This window comes from Mus caroli, unplaced genomic scaffold, assembly GCF_978045245.1.
Source record: "Mus caroli unplaced genomic scaffold, Mus_caroli_1 scaffold_14, whole genome shotgun sequence".
Taxonomy (NCBI): Eukaryota; Metazoa; Chordata; class Mammalia; order Rodentia; family Muridae; genus Mus; species Mus caroli.
In genome coordinates this window covers 26,439,318-26,454,053 of record NW_028227269.1, presented here as the reverse complement: position 1 = coordinate 26,454,053, position 14,736 = coordinate 26,439,318, and the positions used below count along the sequence as shown (strand labels likewise).

At 44.0% G+C, this 14,736-nt stretch overlaps 2 protein-coding genes across 2 annotated transcripts in view; both read left to right on the top strand.

Annotated features, from left to right (window-relative positions):
• Window positions 1–1,141, top strand: part of Allc (allantoicase) — a 42,166-nt gene extending 41,025 nt beyond the window's left edge. The window contains exon 12 of the mRNA XM_021179230.3: window positions 859–1,141. Within this exon, the coding sequence (XP_021034889.1) occupies window positions 859–1,068 (210 nt within the window). The 3' untranslated portion in view covers window positions 1,069–1,141. The remainder of the gene's footprint in view (window positions 1–858) is intronic.
• A 7,389-nt stretch (window positions 1,142–8,530) lies between these two features.
• Window positions 8,531–14,736, top strand: part of Dcdc2c (doublecortin domain containing 2C) — a 98,562-nt gene continuing 92,356 nt past the window's right edge. Inside the window, 2 exon segments of the mRNA XM_085830126.1 lie at window positions 8,531–8,883; window positions 13,986–14,037. Of these exon segments, the coding sequence (XP_085686252.1) occupies window positions 8,597–8,883; window positions 13,986–14,037 (339 nt within the window). The 5' untranslated portion in view covers window positions 8,531–8,596.

Here is a 14,736-nt window from a genome sequence, read left to right as displayed (position 1 = left end):
TACACATCTCCCTACCTCTGAGCTCCACCCCTACACATCTCCCTACCACTGACTGAGCTCCACCCCTACACATCTCCCTACCACCGAGTTCCACCCCTACACATCTCCCTACCACTGAGATCCACCCCTACACATCTCCCTACCACTGAGCTCCACTCCTATATATTGTCTCCTTACCACTAAACTCCACTCCTAGCCCTCTTTTTCACTTTTAGAGACAGGGTTTCTGTGAGTTTCACAGGCTAGCCTGGAACTTATAATCCTCCTGTCTCTGCCTCCCAAGGAGCTGGAGTTATAGCTCTTCAGATACACTTTCCTATAAAACCTTTGCTCAGTTTAACAGTAAAATTAATACACTGTAAAAAGCCACAGCTGTGTTTTCCACGGGAGACGGTGGACTCTGTGACTTTTGCATGCCTTAGTCAAATTTTGCTAAGATAAAACAGAAACCCATCATGCTAAGAATGTGCTAAGAATACATACACAGACATATGTTTCTTTATAGTATATTTAACTTATTAGAAGGATGCCTGGCACACTAACAGTTATCATGCTGTGCCCATGTATAGGATGGATACCCTCATATGTGTTAGAGTGTCTTGGACTAGCAAAGTAGTCACTGTGGTGGGGTGAGGTTCTGTGTAACCATGAAGGCCTTCTCTTCCATTTGATTAATTCATCTGTTTGTCAAGAAATACACTTGAACACACATGCCATTGTCCCTTTCCCCACTAGCTGATTTCTGTTAGGCCAGAGCATTTCTTAAAGCCCCCTAAGACCAAGCCTGACCGGCAAGCACTGGGGAGCCCCATGAAACCCTTCCACAAACACCTTGCATCTGTCTTTTTTTTCCCCCAGCTAATTCCCAACCAAAATCACTTGTTGGACAGCCTGACCCTGGAGCTTCAGGATGTCATCACTCATGCCAGGATTACCATTGCCCCTGATGGCGGTGTCAGCCGCCTTCGGCTCAAGGGTTTCCCTAGTTCCATCTGTTTGCTGCGGCCCCTCCGGGAGAAGCCCTTGCTGCGGTTCTCTCTTAAAGCAGGATTCAGGGCGAACCTTTAAAGAGCTCATCCACCATAGTACATACCCACTGTCTTCAGTGTTCTGAACACCTGGTGGCTCCAATAAAATGATCACCCCACAAACTGGTCTTGGTCTCCTGTCACCACCTGGTTGGCATCCTAAAAACTGGCCATAGCTATAAATAGTGGGATAGCCTCCTGAAGAAGCACTTTTTGGAAAAACACTACAAAACACTGATAGTATCAGCTTTCTGTACCATTTGCTTGTAGACTCAACAGATAATACTTAACCTGAGATCCTGTTTAAGCATGTTAAAACTTTTGGGGAAGTATTTCTAGAATTATCCACTCAAGAAACAATTGGCTTGTCTTTATCCTGAAAGGGGGTGACTTTTCTTTTTTTTTTTAATTTTTAATATTTTTATTACATATTTTCCTCAATTACATTTCCAATGTTATCCCAAAAGTCCCCCATAGCGCCCCCCACTTCCCTACCCACCCATTCCCATTCTTTTGGCCCTGGCATTCCCCTATATTGGGGCATATAAAGTTTGCAAGTCCAATGGGCCTCTCTTTCCATTGATGGCCGACTAGACCATCTTTCGATACATATGCAGCTAGAGACAAGAGCTCCGGGGTTCTGGTTAGTACATCATGTTGTTCCAACTATAGGGTTGCAGATCCCTTTAGCTCCTTGGGTACTTTCTCTAGCTTCTCCATTGGGAGCCCTGTGATACATCCAATAGCTGACTGTGAACATCCACTCATGTGTTTGCTAGGCCCCGGCATCGTCTCACAAGAGACAGCTATATTTGGGTCCTTTCAGCAAAATCTTGCTAGTGTATGCAATGGTGTCAGCATTTAGAAGCTGCTTATGGGATGGATCCCTGGATACGGCAGTCTCTAAATGGTCCATCCTTTCATCACAGCTACGAACTTTGTCTCTGTAACTCCTTCCCTGGGTGTTTTGTTCCCAATTCTAAGAAGGGGCACAGTGTCCACACTTTGGTCTTCATTCTTCTTGAGTTTCATGCGTTTAGCAAATTGTATCTCATATCTTGGGTATCCTAAGTTTTGGGCTAATATCCACTTATCAGTGAATACATATTGTGTGAGTTCTTTTGTGATTGTGTTACTTCACTCAAGATGATGCCCTCCAGGTCCATCCATTTGGCTAGGAATTTCATAAATTCATTCTTTTAAATAGCTGAGTAGTACTCCATTGTGTAAATGTACCATAATTTCTGTATCCATTCCTCTGTTGAGGGACATCTGGGTTCTTTCCAGCTTCTGGCTATTATAAATAGGGCTGCTATGAACATAGTGGAGCATGTGTCCTTTTTACCGGTTGGGACATCTTCTGGATATATGCCCAGGAGAGGTATTGCTGGATCCTCCGGTAGTACTATGTCCAATTTTCTGAGGAACCGCCAAACTGATTTCCAGAGTGGTTGTACAAGCTTGCAATCCCACCAACAATGGAGGAGTGTTCCTCTTTCTCCACATCCTCGCCAGCATCTGCTGTCACCTGAATTTTTGATCTTAGCCATTCTGACTGGTGTGAGGTGGAATCTCAGGGTTGTTTTGATTTGCATTTCCCTGATGATTAAGGATGTTGAACATTTTTTCAGGTGCTTCTCTGCCATTCGGTATTCCTCAAGTGAGAATTCTTTGTTCAGTTCTGAGCCCCATTTTTTAATGGGTTTATTTGACTTTCTGGAGTCCACCTTCTTGAGTTCTTTATATATATTGGATATTAGTCCCTTATCTGATTTAGGATAGGTGAAGATCCTTTCCCAATCTGTTGGTGGTTTTTTTGTCTTATTGATGGTGTCTTTAGTCTTGCAGAAGCTTTGCAGTTTCATGAGGTCCCACTTGTCAATTCTCGATCTTACAGCACAAGCCATTACTGTTCTATTCAGGAATTTTTCCCCTGTGCCCATATCTTCAAGGCTTTTCCCCACTTTCTCCTCTATAAGTTTCAGTGTCTCTGGTTTTATGTGTAGTTCCTTGATCCACTTAGACTTGACCTTAGTACAAGGAGATAGGAATGGATCGATTCGCATTCTTCTACATGTTAACAACCAGTTGTGCCAGCACCATTTGTTGAAAATGCTGTCTTTCTTCCACTGGATGTTTTTAGCTCCCTTGTCGAAGATCAAGTGACCGTAGGTGTGTGGGTTCATTTCTGGGTCTTCAATTCTATTCCATTGGTCTATTTGTCTGTCACTATACCAGTACCATGCAGTTTTTATCACAATTGCTCTGTAGTAAAGCTTTAGGTCAGGCATGGTGATTCCACCAGAGGTTCTTTTATCCTTGAGAAGAGTTTTTGCTATCCTAGGTTTTTTGTTATTCCAGATGAATTTGCAGATTGCACTTTCTAATTCATTGAAGAATTGAGTTGGAATTTTGATGGGGATTGCATTGACTCTGTAGATTGCTTTTGGCAAGATAGCCATTTTTACAATGTTGATCCTGCCAATCCATGAGCATGGGAGATCTTTCCATCTTCTGAGATCTTCTATAATTTCTTTCTTCAGAGACTTGAAGTTTTTATTATACAGATCTTTCACTTCCTTAGTTAGAGTCACGCCAAGATATTTTATATTATTTGTGACTATTGAGAAGGGTGTTGTTTCCCTAATTTCTTTCTCAGCCTGTTTATTCTTTGTGTAGAGAAAGGCCATTGATTTGTTTGAGTTAATTTTATATCCAGCTACTTCACCGAAGCTGTTTATCAGGCTTAGGAGTTCTCTGGTGGAATTTTTAGGGTCACTTATATATACTATCATATCATCTGCAAAAAGTGATATTTTGACTTCATCTTTTCCAATTTGTATCCCTTTGATCTCCTTTTGTTGTCGAATTGCTCTGGCTAGGACTTCAAGTACAATGTTGAATAGGTATGGAGAAAGTGGACAGCCTTGTCTAGTCCCTGATTTTAGAGGGATTGCTTCAAGCTTCTCACCATTTACTTTGATGTTGCCTACTGGTTTGCTGTAGATTGCTTTTATCATGTTTAGGTATGGGCCTTGAATTCCTGATCTTTCCAAGACTTTTATCATGAATGGGTGTTGGATCTTGTCAAATGATTTTTCCGCATCTAACGAGATGACCATGTGGTTTTTGTCTTTGAGTTTGTTTATATACTGGATTACATTGATGGATTTCCGTATATTGAACCATCCCTGCATCCCTGGGATGAAACCTACTTGGTCAGGATGGATGATTGTTTTGATGTGTTCTTGGATTCGGTTAGCAAGAACTTTATTGAGGATTTTTGCATCAATATTCATAAGGGATATTGGTCTGAAGTTTTCTATCTTTGTTGGGTCTTTTTGTGGTTTAGGTATCAGAGTAATTGTGGCTTCATAGAATGAGTTGGGTAGAGTACCTTCTGTTTCTATTTTGTGGAATAGTTTGTGAAGAACTGGGATTAGATCTTCTTTGAAGGTCTGATAGAACTCTGCAGTAAACCCATCTGGTTCTGGGCTTTTTTTAGTTGGGAGACTATTAATGACTGCTTCTATTTCTTTGGGGGATATAGGGCCGTTTAGATCATTAACCTGATCTTGATTCAACTTTGGTACCTGGTATCTGTCTAGGAACTTCTCCATTTCATCCAGGTTCTCCAGTTTTGTTGAGTATAGCCTTTGGTAGAAGGATCTGATGGTGTTTTGGATGTCTTCAGGATCTGTTGTTATGTCTCCTTTTTCATTTCTGATTTTGTTAATTAGGATGCTTTCCCTGTGCCCTCTAGTGAGTCTGGCTAAGGGTTTATCTATCTTGTTGATTTTCTCAAAGAACCAGCTCCTTGATTGGTTGATTCTTTGAATAGTTCTTCTTGTTTCCACTTGGTTGATTTCGCCCCTGAGTTTGATTATTTCCTGCTGTCTACTCCTCTTGGGTGAATTTGCTTCCTTTTGTTCTAGTGCTTTTAGGTATGTTGTCAAGCTGCTAATGTGTGCTCTCTCTAGTTTCCTTTTGGAGGCACTCAGAGCTATGAGTTTTCCTCTTAGAAATGCTTTCATTGTGTCCCATAAGTGTAGGTATGTTGTGGCTTCATTTTCATTGAACTCTAAAAAGTCCTTAATTTCTTTCTTTATTCCTTCCTTGACCAAGGTATCATTGAGAAGAGTGTTGTTCAGTTTCCACGTGAAGGTTGGCTTTCTATTATTTATTTTGTTATTGAAGATCAGCCTTAGTCCATGGTGATCTGATAGGATGCATGGGACAATTTCAATATTTTTGTATCTGTTGAGGCCTGTTTTGTGACCAATTATGTGGTCAATTTTGGAGAAAGTACCATGAGGTGCTGAGAAGAAGGTATATCCTTTTGTTTTAGGATAGAATGTTCTGTAGATATCTGCCAGATCCATTTGATTCATAACTTCTGTTAGTTTCACTGTGTCCCTGTTTAGTTTCTGTTTCCACGATCTGTTCATTGGTGAAAGTGGTGTGTTGAAGTCTCCCACTATTATTGTATGAGGTGCAATGTGTGCTTTGAGATTTAAAGTTTCTTTAATGAATGTGGCTGCCTTTGTATTTGGAGCATAGATATTCAGGATTGATAGTTCCTCTTGGAGGATTTTACCTTTGATGAGTATGAAGTGTCCCTCCCTGTCTTTTTTAATGACTTTGGGTTGGAAGTCAATCTTATCAGATATTAGAATGGCTACTCCAGCTTGTTTCTTCATACCATTTGCTTGGAAAATTGTTTTCCAGCCTTTCATTCTGAGGTAGTGTCTATCTTTTTCTCTGAGATGAGTTTCCTGTAAGCAGCAAAATGTTGGGTCTTGTTTGTGTAGCCAGTTTGTTAGTCTATGTCTTTTTATCGGGGAGTTGAGTCCATTGATATTAAGAGATATTAAGGAAAAGTAATTGTTGTTTCCTGTTATTTTTGTTGTTAAAGTTGGCATTCTGTTCTTGTGGCTGTCTTCTTTTAGGTTTGTTGAGGGATTACCTCTTGTAGTTTCTAGGGCGTGGTTCCTGTCCTTGTATTGTTTTTTTTCTGTTATTATCCTTTGAAGGGCTGGATTCGTGGAGAGATAATGTGTGAATTTGGTTTTGTCGTGGAATACTTTGGTTTCTCCATCTATGTTAATTGAGAGTTTGGCTGGGTATAGTAGCTTGGGCTGGAATTTGTGTTCTTTTAGTGTCTGTATAACATCCGTCCAGGATCTTCTGGCTTTCATAGTCTCTGGTGAAAAATCTGGTGTAATTCTGATAGGCTTGCCTTTATATGTTACTTGGCCTTTTTCTCTTGCTGCTTTTAGTATTCTGTCTTTATTTAGAGCATTTGTTGTTCTGATTATTATGTGTCGGGAGGTATTTCTTTTCTGGTCCAGTCTATTTGGAGTTCTGTAGGATTCTTGTATGTTCATGGGCATCTCTTTCTTTAGATTTGGGAAGTTTTCTTCTATAATTTTGTTGAAGATGTTTGCTGGTCCTTTGAGTTGAAAATCTTCATTCTCATCCACTCCTATTATCCGTAGGTTTGGTCTTCTCATTGTGTCCTGTATTTCTTGGATGTTTTGAGTTAGGATCTTTTTGCATTTTACATTTTCCTTGATTGTTGTGCCGATGTTCTCTATGGAATCTTCTGCACCTGAGATTCTCTCGTCCATCTCTTGTATTCTGTTTCTGATGCTGGTATCTATGGTTCCAGATTTCTTTCCTAGGGTTTCTATCTCCAGTGTTGCTTCATTTTGGGTTTTCTTTATTGTGTCTACTTCCCTTTTTAGGTCTAGTATGGTTTTGTTCATTTCCCTCATCTGTTTGGATGTGTTTTCCTGTTTTTCATTAAGGACTTCTACATGTTTGATTAGGTTATCCTGTTTTTCTTTAAGGATTTGTAACTCTTTAGCAGTGTTTTCCTGCAATTCTTTAAGGGATTTTTGTGCTTCCTCTTTAATGTCTTCTACCTGTTTAGCAGTGTTCTCCTGTATTTCTTTAAGTGTGTTATTAAAGTCCTTCTTGAAGTCCTCTACCATCATCATGAGATATGCTTTTAGATCCGTGTCTAGCTTTTCTGGTGTGTTGGGGTGCCCTGGACTGGGCGAAGTGGGAGTGCTGGGTTCTGATGATGGTGAGTGGTCTTGGTTTCTGTTAGTAAGATTATTACGTTTACCTTTCGCCATCTGGTAATCTCTGGGGTTAGTTGTTGTCGTTGTCACTGTTTAAAGATTGGAGCAGAAGCTGTGTTCCACTCACCAGCAGTATCAAAATCCTGTGGCGGGGGTCGTGGGTAGCTGGCGGGTGTCAGCCGACCCTGTGCTCTAGCTACACAGGTGCTGTTCTGGCAGGATGAGGCCTGTGGCCCTACTCAGGCCGGTTTCTGCTTCCCTAACTAATGCAGTCTCAGGTCTCGCGCGCAATTGGATTGGAGCAGAAGCTGTGTTCCACTCACCAGAAGTCTTAAGATCCTGTGGCGGGTGTTGTGGGTAGCTGGCGAGTGTCAGCCGACCCTGCGCCCTAGCTACCCCGGTGCTTTTCTGACCGGAAGAGGCTTGTGCGGGGGTGACTTTTCCAAAGGCCCCCTTCCTGAAATGTCACCTTTGGAGTGGTTGGTGGTGGCTACTAGTGGCCACAGCAGACAGTCCCTTACATACCCTATGTGGTGCTGAGCTGGAATCTTATCTCAGTATGTGATGAAGGTAAGAAACAGAGGCTCAGAAGGTGATAGGCTTCCAGCAATCCCCAGTGTGAGTGTCAGATGGCTCTGCTCCCTTTCTCTACAGTGGGAGGCAGCAGCATGCTGGGAGGTCAGGATGGGTACTCTTGGCCCAGCGCCTCCTTACCCTTTCTTCTCTTCCCTGGGCTCCATCACTTCACCTCTCTAGTGCTTTATTTATGCTTCATGCTTCACCTCTCTAGCGCTGTTCTCTCCCTCCCCCTATCTCCCCCCCCTCTCTCTCTCTCGTGTGTGTGTGTGTGTGTGTGTGTGTGTGTGTGTGCGTGCGCGTGCTCTCGCTCGTGCTCTCCTTCTCTCGCTCTCTCACCCTCCAGCATCTTACTATCTTACTGGCTGGCCTGGAACTCTCTCTATAGACCATTCTGGCCTAGGACTCTCAGAGATCTTCCTGGCTCTGCCTCCCAAATATTGGCATTAGTGGCAAGCACCATATCACTCGGCTTTTCCTTTTCTCTTTGTGGGTCCTCACCTGACTGAGCTCTCCTGCATCCTCCCGGCCCTGGTTCTCTGTTTCACACTTCTCCCAGATTTATGCCCTCACTTGTGGGGGTTCTCTGTTTTGGACCAGTCAACTCTCTGAGTTTCCTGCTGCTCCCGACCTATTTCTCTGTTCTCACCAGGCTGCATTCTGAACCTTCTTTGCATCCTTCATGTCCCTGATCAGTCACCCCTGTCCTGCCTGTCTTTCTGTCATCCCTCTCCTGCCCGCCCAGTCACAATCGCCCCTGAACGTCAGCGTGTGCTGCAGGCTCAGGACCCATTAGCCAGGCAGCCCAGTCCCGCCTGTGGCCCGCAGCCCGAGGGAGTCCGTGGGTGTGCTGGGCGCCTCCTTGCACAGTTCTGCGTGTCCCGAGGCGAGCGAGCAGTGGCCATGGGCACGCGCGGGCCCTATGCGCTGGTGGACACCACACCGGCCAAGACCATCTTGGTGTACCGCAACGGGGACCAGTTCTATGTGGGCCGCAAGTTCGTGTTCTCCCGGCGTCGCGTAGCCAACTTCGAGGCTCTGCTGGAGCAGCTGACCGAGCAGGTGGAGGTGCCCTTCGGTGTGCGGCGGCTCTACACGCCCACGCGCGGCCACCCGGTGCTCGGACTGGACGCGCTGCAGACCGGTGGCAAGTACGTGGCTGCAGGCCGGGAGCGCTTCAAGAAGCTGGAGTAAGTGCAGCCTCTGAGATCTCTTCCTATGCAGGCCAATGCAGCAGCACCCTCTGCCCTCTGCACACAGTACACCTCACCCAGGGCCTCACCCTGCTCTCAGGAGCCAGCAAACCCCACTTGGGGTCTCATCCAGGGCATCTGGCAGCAGGAGCCATTGTCTCTAGGCCACACACAGAATGTGGGGTTCAGAGAATCCAAGGGAGCGTCAAAGGGGTACAGATAACGTTTGCATTATCCAGGCACTTTTATGGCGATGAAATAGATGCATGGTATTTGCGGGTGAGTTCAACACAGAGAAGCATTTAGGCACTATTTTCTTCACCTCTAAGTTAATGACATGTGAAATTGGGCCCCTGTCTGCTGAACAAAACTAGGAAATGCTTCTCCACCGGCACGGGTAAGGTGCCTTGGGTTCTTTCTGTAACTGCTGAACCACTGAGCAGTTAAAAATAATATTCACCAGATTAGAAGATTCTAATTGCGTGGCTAGCAAGCAGTTGTAAGTGATGCTAGCAGTCCTGGGGTTCCCCCCCCCCACATGAATAAAAGTTCTGTCTTCACAGAGCAGCTTGCTAAGAGATACAGTATGAATGCGCTGTGAGAGTCAAATCTTTTGGGGCTTTCACAGCGTCTGTCCTTTTCTTCAGTCTTGTCCTGGTAAGGCCAGGGGGTGGGGAGAGGATGTGACAGGAGATGGGAGAGATGACATTAAGGGTGGGTGAGAGAGCAAAGACCCCCTCTGAGTGGGACTGAATGCAGGCATCCCCTCCTGAGGAACTTTGGGCAAACAAGGTCCTGGGCTCAGAGTTCACGTTCTCATAAGTAAAGAAGGCTGGTGAAAGCCCACCTCACAGCCCCATAGAGGGGCACCTGTACCCGGGATGACTTTACATCTTCCTCTCCCCCTGGAGACCCCAAGGACGTTACTCAGTGATCATCCAGCCCCAGCAAGCTTCACGAACCCCTGGCTTGCTATCTTGAGGGACTATGCTATCTCTGGTCTGTTTCTGTGTTCTCTGCAACACTGAAGAACACATAGTGCTTTGTGTTTTTGTGTCTTAAGTTTTGGAATTAAATTTTGCATCGTTGGAAAATATAATGGTAATCGGTTGTCTCCTTCAGGGGGACTACTGTTTATGAGAACGTATGAAAACCAGGATTGTCTTCGATAGGGTTTCCATTGCTGTGAACAGACACCATGACCATGGTAACTCTTTTTTTTTTTTTTTGGTTCTTAATGGACTTTATTGGGAAAATTAGTGTAAAAAACAGACAGATTCATAAAATTTAAATAAGACAGTAAAATCTCATCTTGTAGCTATGGTAATTGCTATAGTAATCACAAATAAGGTGAGTCTAAAGTACTGCCTAAGCAAACCGTATGCAGTCAGCAGGTTTCTTTGCTGGCCCAAAGCAGGAGACACTGCGATTATTAGAAATGAGCCCGATGATGAATTTGCATCTCAAGCTGGAATAACAGGGAGCATGTTCTGATTACAGCGTCACAACACACTAGCCTGAATAAAGCAACTCCATTAATGTCCTGCAGCAGAGTCATGGCAACTCTTATAAAGGACAATATATAATTGGGGCTGGCTTATTGGTTCATAGGTTCAGTCCATTATCATTATGGCAGGAAACATGACAGAGACCCAGCAGGTATGGTGCTGGAGGAGCTGAGAGTTCTACATCTTGTTCAGAAGGCAGCTAGAGGAAGACTGTCTCCCAGGCAGCTAGGAGGAGGATCTCAAAGCCCACCCCCACAATGACACACTTCCTTCAACAAGGCCACACCTCCCAGGGCCAAGCATATTCAAACTACCACAAAGATCTTAGAACTGACTAGCAACACTCGCTTGGAAAAATGGAGAGTATGAGAGAGACTCTTAGGAAGGTTGACGGACAGGCCTGTGGATGGATGAGGTGAGGGGCAGTCCACACTGGTTTTAAAGAGGGGAACATGACCTTTACATTTTCTTTTTTTAAAAAATTAAATCGATTCAATTAAAATTAAATTAACTAAATTAATTAAAGTTTTAATTATTTAAGTAAAATTAATTAATTAGGTTTTTGGAGACAGAGTTTCTCTGTGTAACAGCTAGCTGTCCTGGAACTTGCTTTGTAGACTAGGTTGGCCTTGAACTCATAGAGATCTGCCTACCTCTGCCTCCTGAATCCTGGGATTAAAGGTATAGACTAAACATGCCCAGTTTCTTGTTTGTTTAAAAAAATAAAAGGAGGGTTTAGGATCTGGAGAGCTGGCTCAGAGGTTAAGAATACTCGCTCTTGCAGAAGGCCCTGGTTCATTTCCCAGAACTTACATGGTAGCTCACAACTACCTGTAACTCCAATTCTGGCCTCTGAGGGCACCGGGCATGCATGTGGTACACATACATACATACATGCATGCATGCAAGTACTCATGCGTACACATAAAATAAGCATAAATTAAAACAGCCACCAGAAGGACTGAGGTCCTGTCTATCCTAGGCAAGGATGTGCCATCCTGTTGGTGACCATAGCCGTGGCTCCCCAATTGCTTCCTTGTGGAGAGCCATCTTTTCTCTGCCTTGCCTGTGGGGGTTGGGCTTTGTGACTTGACTCTGTAAGGAACACATATTTTTTTTTCCTCCAACTCCAGGTTAATCCCTCTCTGCATGTGGTTAAAACTATAAAGATTGGAAACAGTAAAAAAAATGCATAGCATATTTTATTTTTTAAAACAAAGGAGCCTTAAGATACAAATCTTCAGCTACTCTGTATTACCATTTAAAATGTGCTTTATTCTGTGGGGACATAGAAGGCACTTTGAAAATCCTGAGGGTCAAAAGTTCTGGGAAAATGAGAGCATCTCTGAAGTCCTGTGCATGAGTGTAGGGTTCTCGTTTCAGAGTCTGGCTTCTGCTCTGTGCTGGCCTGCAGTGGGGTTTCATCACAGTAACAGTAACCCTAAGATAAACAGGATCATGGGGTGTTGCTGTGACAGACCATGGCCTGTGTCTTTGGAAGGATTGTGGGAGGATTTGGGGGCTTGGGGCAGGAAAGGCATCGAGTGTGCAAAGCTTACTGAACTGTTCTGTGGGAGCTTGGAAGATAATGTGGAGAGCAGTACAGATGATGGAGACCTGCCCTGTGAAGTTCCAGAGGGATGTTTGAGAGTCACTTAAAGACTCTACCAAGGCTGCTTGTTATTTTGAATTGAGAATCTGGTTGTGGTTAGACTAGAAGCACTGAAATAAAATCTTGGCTTTATTGGGATGATTGATGCTGCTCAGATCCCAGCAGTTCTGGAAATGCTACTATCAGCAGATGATTGCCAAGAATAGCAGTAGCTGTGGTGGACTGGAGCCTGCTGGAGCCTAAAAGACAGGCTGTGGGTGTTACAGAGGACAGAGCCTGAGATGTGACCCAGGCCCTTTGGAGGAGTAAGAAGCTCAGGAGTAAATCCCAGACACTTGTCATTGAGTGACCAATTTATACTGTGGGAGTTAGGTTTTGCTTTGATCTGATTGTAACTATGCCCCAGTTCTTCCCTCTTGATGGAAGAAAGTATTGAACTTAATTTTGATTTTTATAGGAGCCCACAGTTTGAGAGACTTTGAATTTTTAAGACATATTTTGTTTTTTTTTTAATACATTGAATATTTTAAAGAGACTGAACTTTTTAATGTTATTGAAGTAAAGACTGTGGGACTTTTGAAGTTCTTTATCTTTATTGTGATATTAGTATTAACTTAGGGATAAATTCAAAGGAGGTTCTAATTAAAAAGGCATGTGTTTGTATGTCAAGTTGACAAGGGATCAGTTGTGCTAGTTTTATGTCAACTTGGCCCAAACTAGAGTCATCAGAGAGGAGGGAGCCTCAACTGAGAAAAATACCTCTTCTGTGAAATCAAGCTGCAGGCAAACTTGTAGGGCCTTTTCTTAGTGACAGAGGGCAGAGGGCCCAGCCCATTGTGGGTGGTACCATCCCTGGACTGATGGTCCTGGGTTCTATAAGAAAGCAGACTGAGCAAGCCAGTAAGCAGTGCCCTTTTGTGGCCTCTACAGCAGCCCCTGCCTCCAAGTTCCTGTTCTGCTTGAGCTCCTGTCATCACTGTTTTTGATGATGAATGTTGTATGGAAACTGTGAGTGAAGCAAATCCTTTCTCCCTCAACTTCATTTCCCTCATGGTGTTTCGTCACAGCCATGGTGACCCTAACTAAGACAGGTAGGAACATTAAGGAGCTCAGGATCCCACTCCTTTAGTGACCTGTTTGAAATGGTTTCCTTAAACAGTCACTTGTTAGGACAGGTTTCCAGCTTCAGGGCTGCACTTCAGGGAGGGTGGATGTGAGGATGCCCACTCAGCAGCACAGTCTTGTCACCTGCTCTGAGTTTGCTCCTCGATGAGTAGAGATGACTACTGAGCTTGTGTGCTGGCCATCCCAGTCCTTGGGAGCCAGTGGCATGAGAGTGACAAGTTCTAGCACAGCTTGAATTACAGAGTCAGACTGTTTCAAAATAACCTAAAACCAAGCCAACCAACCAGCTAACCACCCACCCAGTCAACTAAATATTACTCCCTTCAGAAAATCAGAAGGCTGATGAATTAGGTAATTACTTTTCTTTAAGATATTAAAAAGAACTTATTTACTCTTTAAAAAATGTTTATGCATGTTTTGCCTGCATTTTATCTGTATACCATGTGCATGCCATGTGCCTGTGAAGGGCAGAATAGGGCTCTTGGATCCCGTGGAAATGGAGTTACAGATGGTTGTGAGCTACCATGTGGGTGCTGAGAACTGAACTTTGCTCCTCTGGAAGGACAGTCAATGCCCTTAACCACCAAGCCACTTCTCCATCCTTAGATCATTATTTCTAAGTTACTCTGATGAGTACATTCATATGAGGGAAGAGTCGTGTCACTGGAGAGAGTTCCACAAGGCAAGGCCAATTAACACACCTAGAGGTGTCCCCCGTCATGATGCTAATGTGGATTCATTTCTGATCTGTGGGGTTGTCTGTTTCATTGCTGACATTGGCTTCATGGGGTGGAGGGTACATGGTTCAGCGTGAACATTGCCTTTCTAACTATGATTTCTTTCCTTTTTTGCAGCTATATTCATATAGTTCCCAGAAAACCTTCAAAGATGAGAAAGTTGAAGGAAGTAAGTATTTGAGACTAACTAATAAGACAAACTGAATTAGGCCACTTTGGGAACAGGTTTTTTTTATCAACTCTAAGCTTTTCATGAACTGTCATTTGGCTTTACTGGTTTTCCCATTTCCTGTTTCCTGTTTCGTTATGTCTGTTCTAATTTGAAGACCTGACTGCCTTCCCTCAGGCTGGCACAGAGGCTGCTATGATTTGCACTGTTGTTAATCAAGCATTTGATTGAACCTCATAGGGAAAGGGCTGGGGAACCATGAACACCCCTCTGCTCAGACCTAGGTTGAATCCCTCCAACTCCCTCTAGCCTTGCTGTTCTGGAGGTTGTCAGTTTCTATCCCCACCCCACACTTATTCTTCTCACAAGGGAGGGGATTATCACCAACCCAGGAATGGCTGGGTCTTATCTGCTACCCCCTCCACCACTTTAAAAGGGCATAATTGAAGAGGATCAGAAGGGTAAAATTCCTCCAAGAACATTGTTGGTAGTGTGTGTGTGTGTGTGTGTGTGTGTGTGTGTGTGTGTGTGAAGGAGAGGGGAAGAGGGGGAGAGGGGGAGAGGGGGAGAGAGACCTCCAGCATGCACGTTCCTACTGTTGGTGAAAGAGAGGCTTCAGGTATTTGGTGGTGAAGATGCCTTTGTGGGTACAGCTAGGATGAGCAATATACTCCTGCTTCCTTCCTAGCCTCCCAGAGA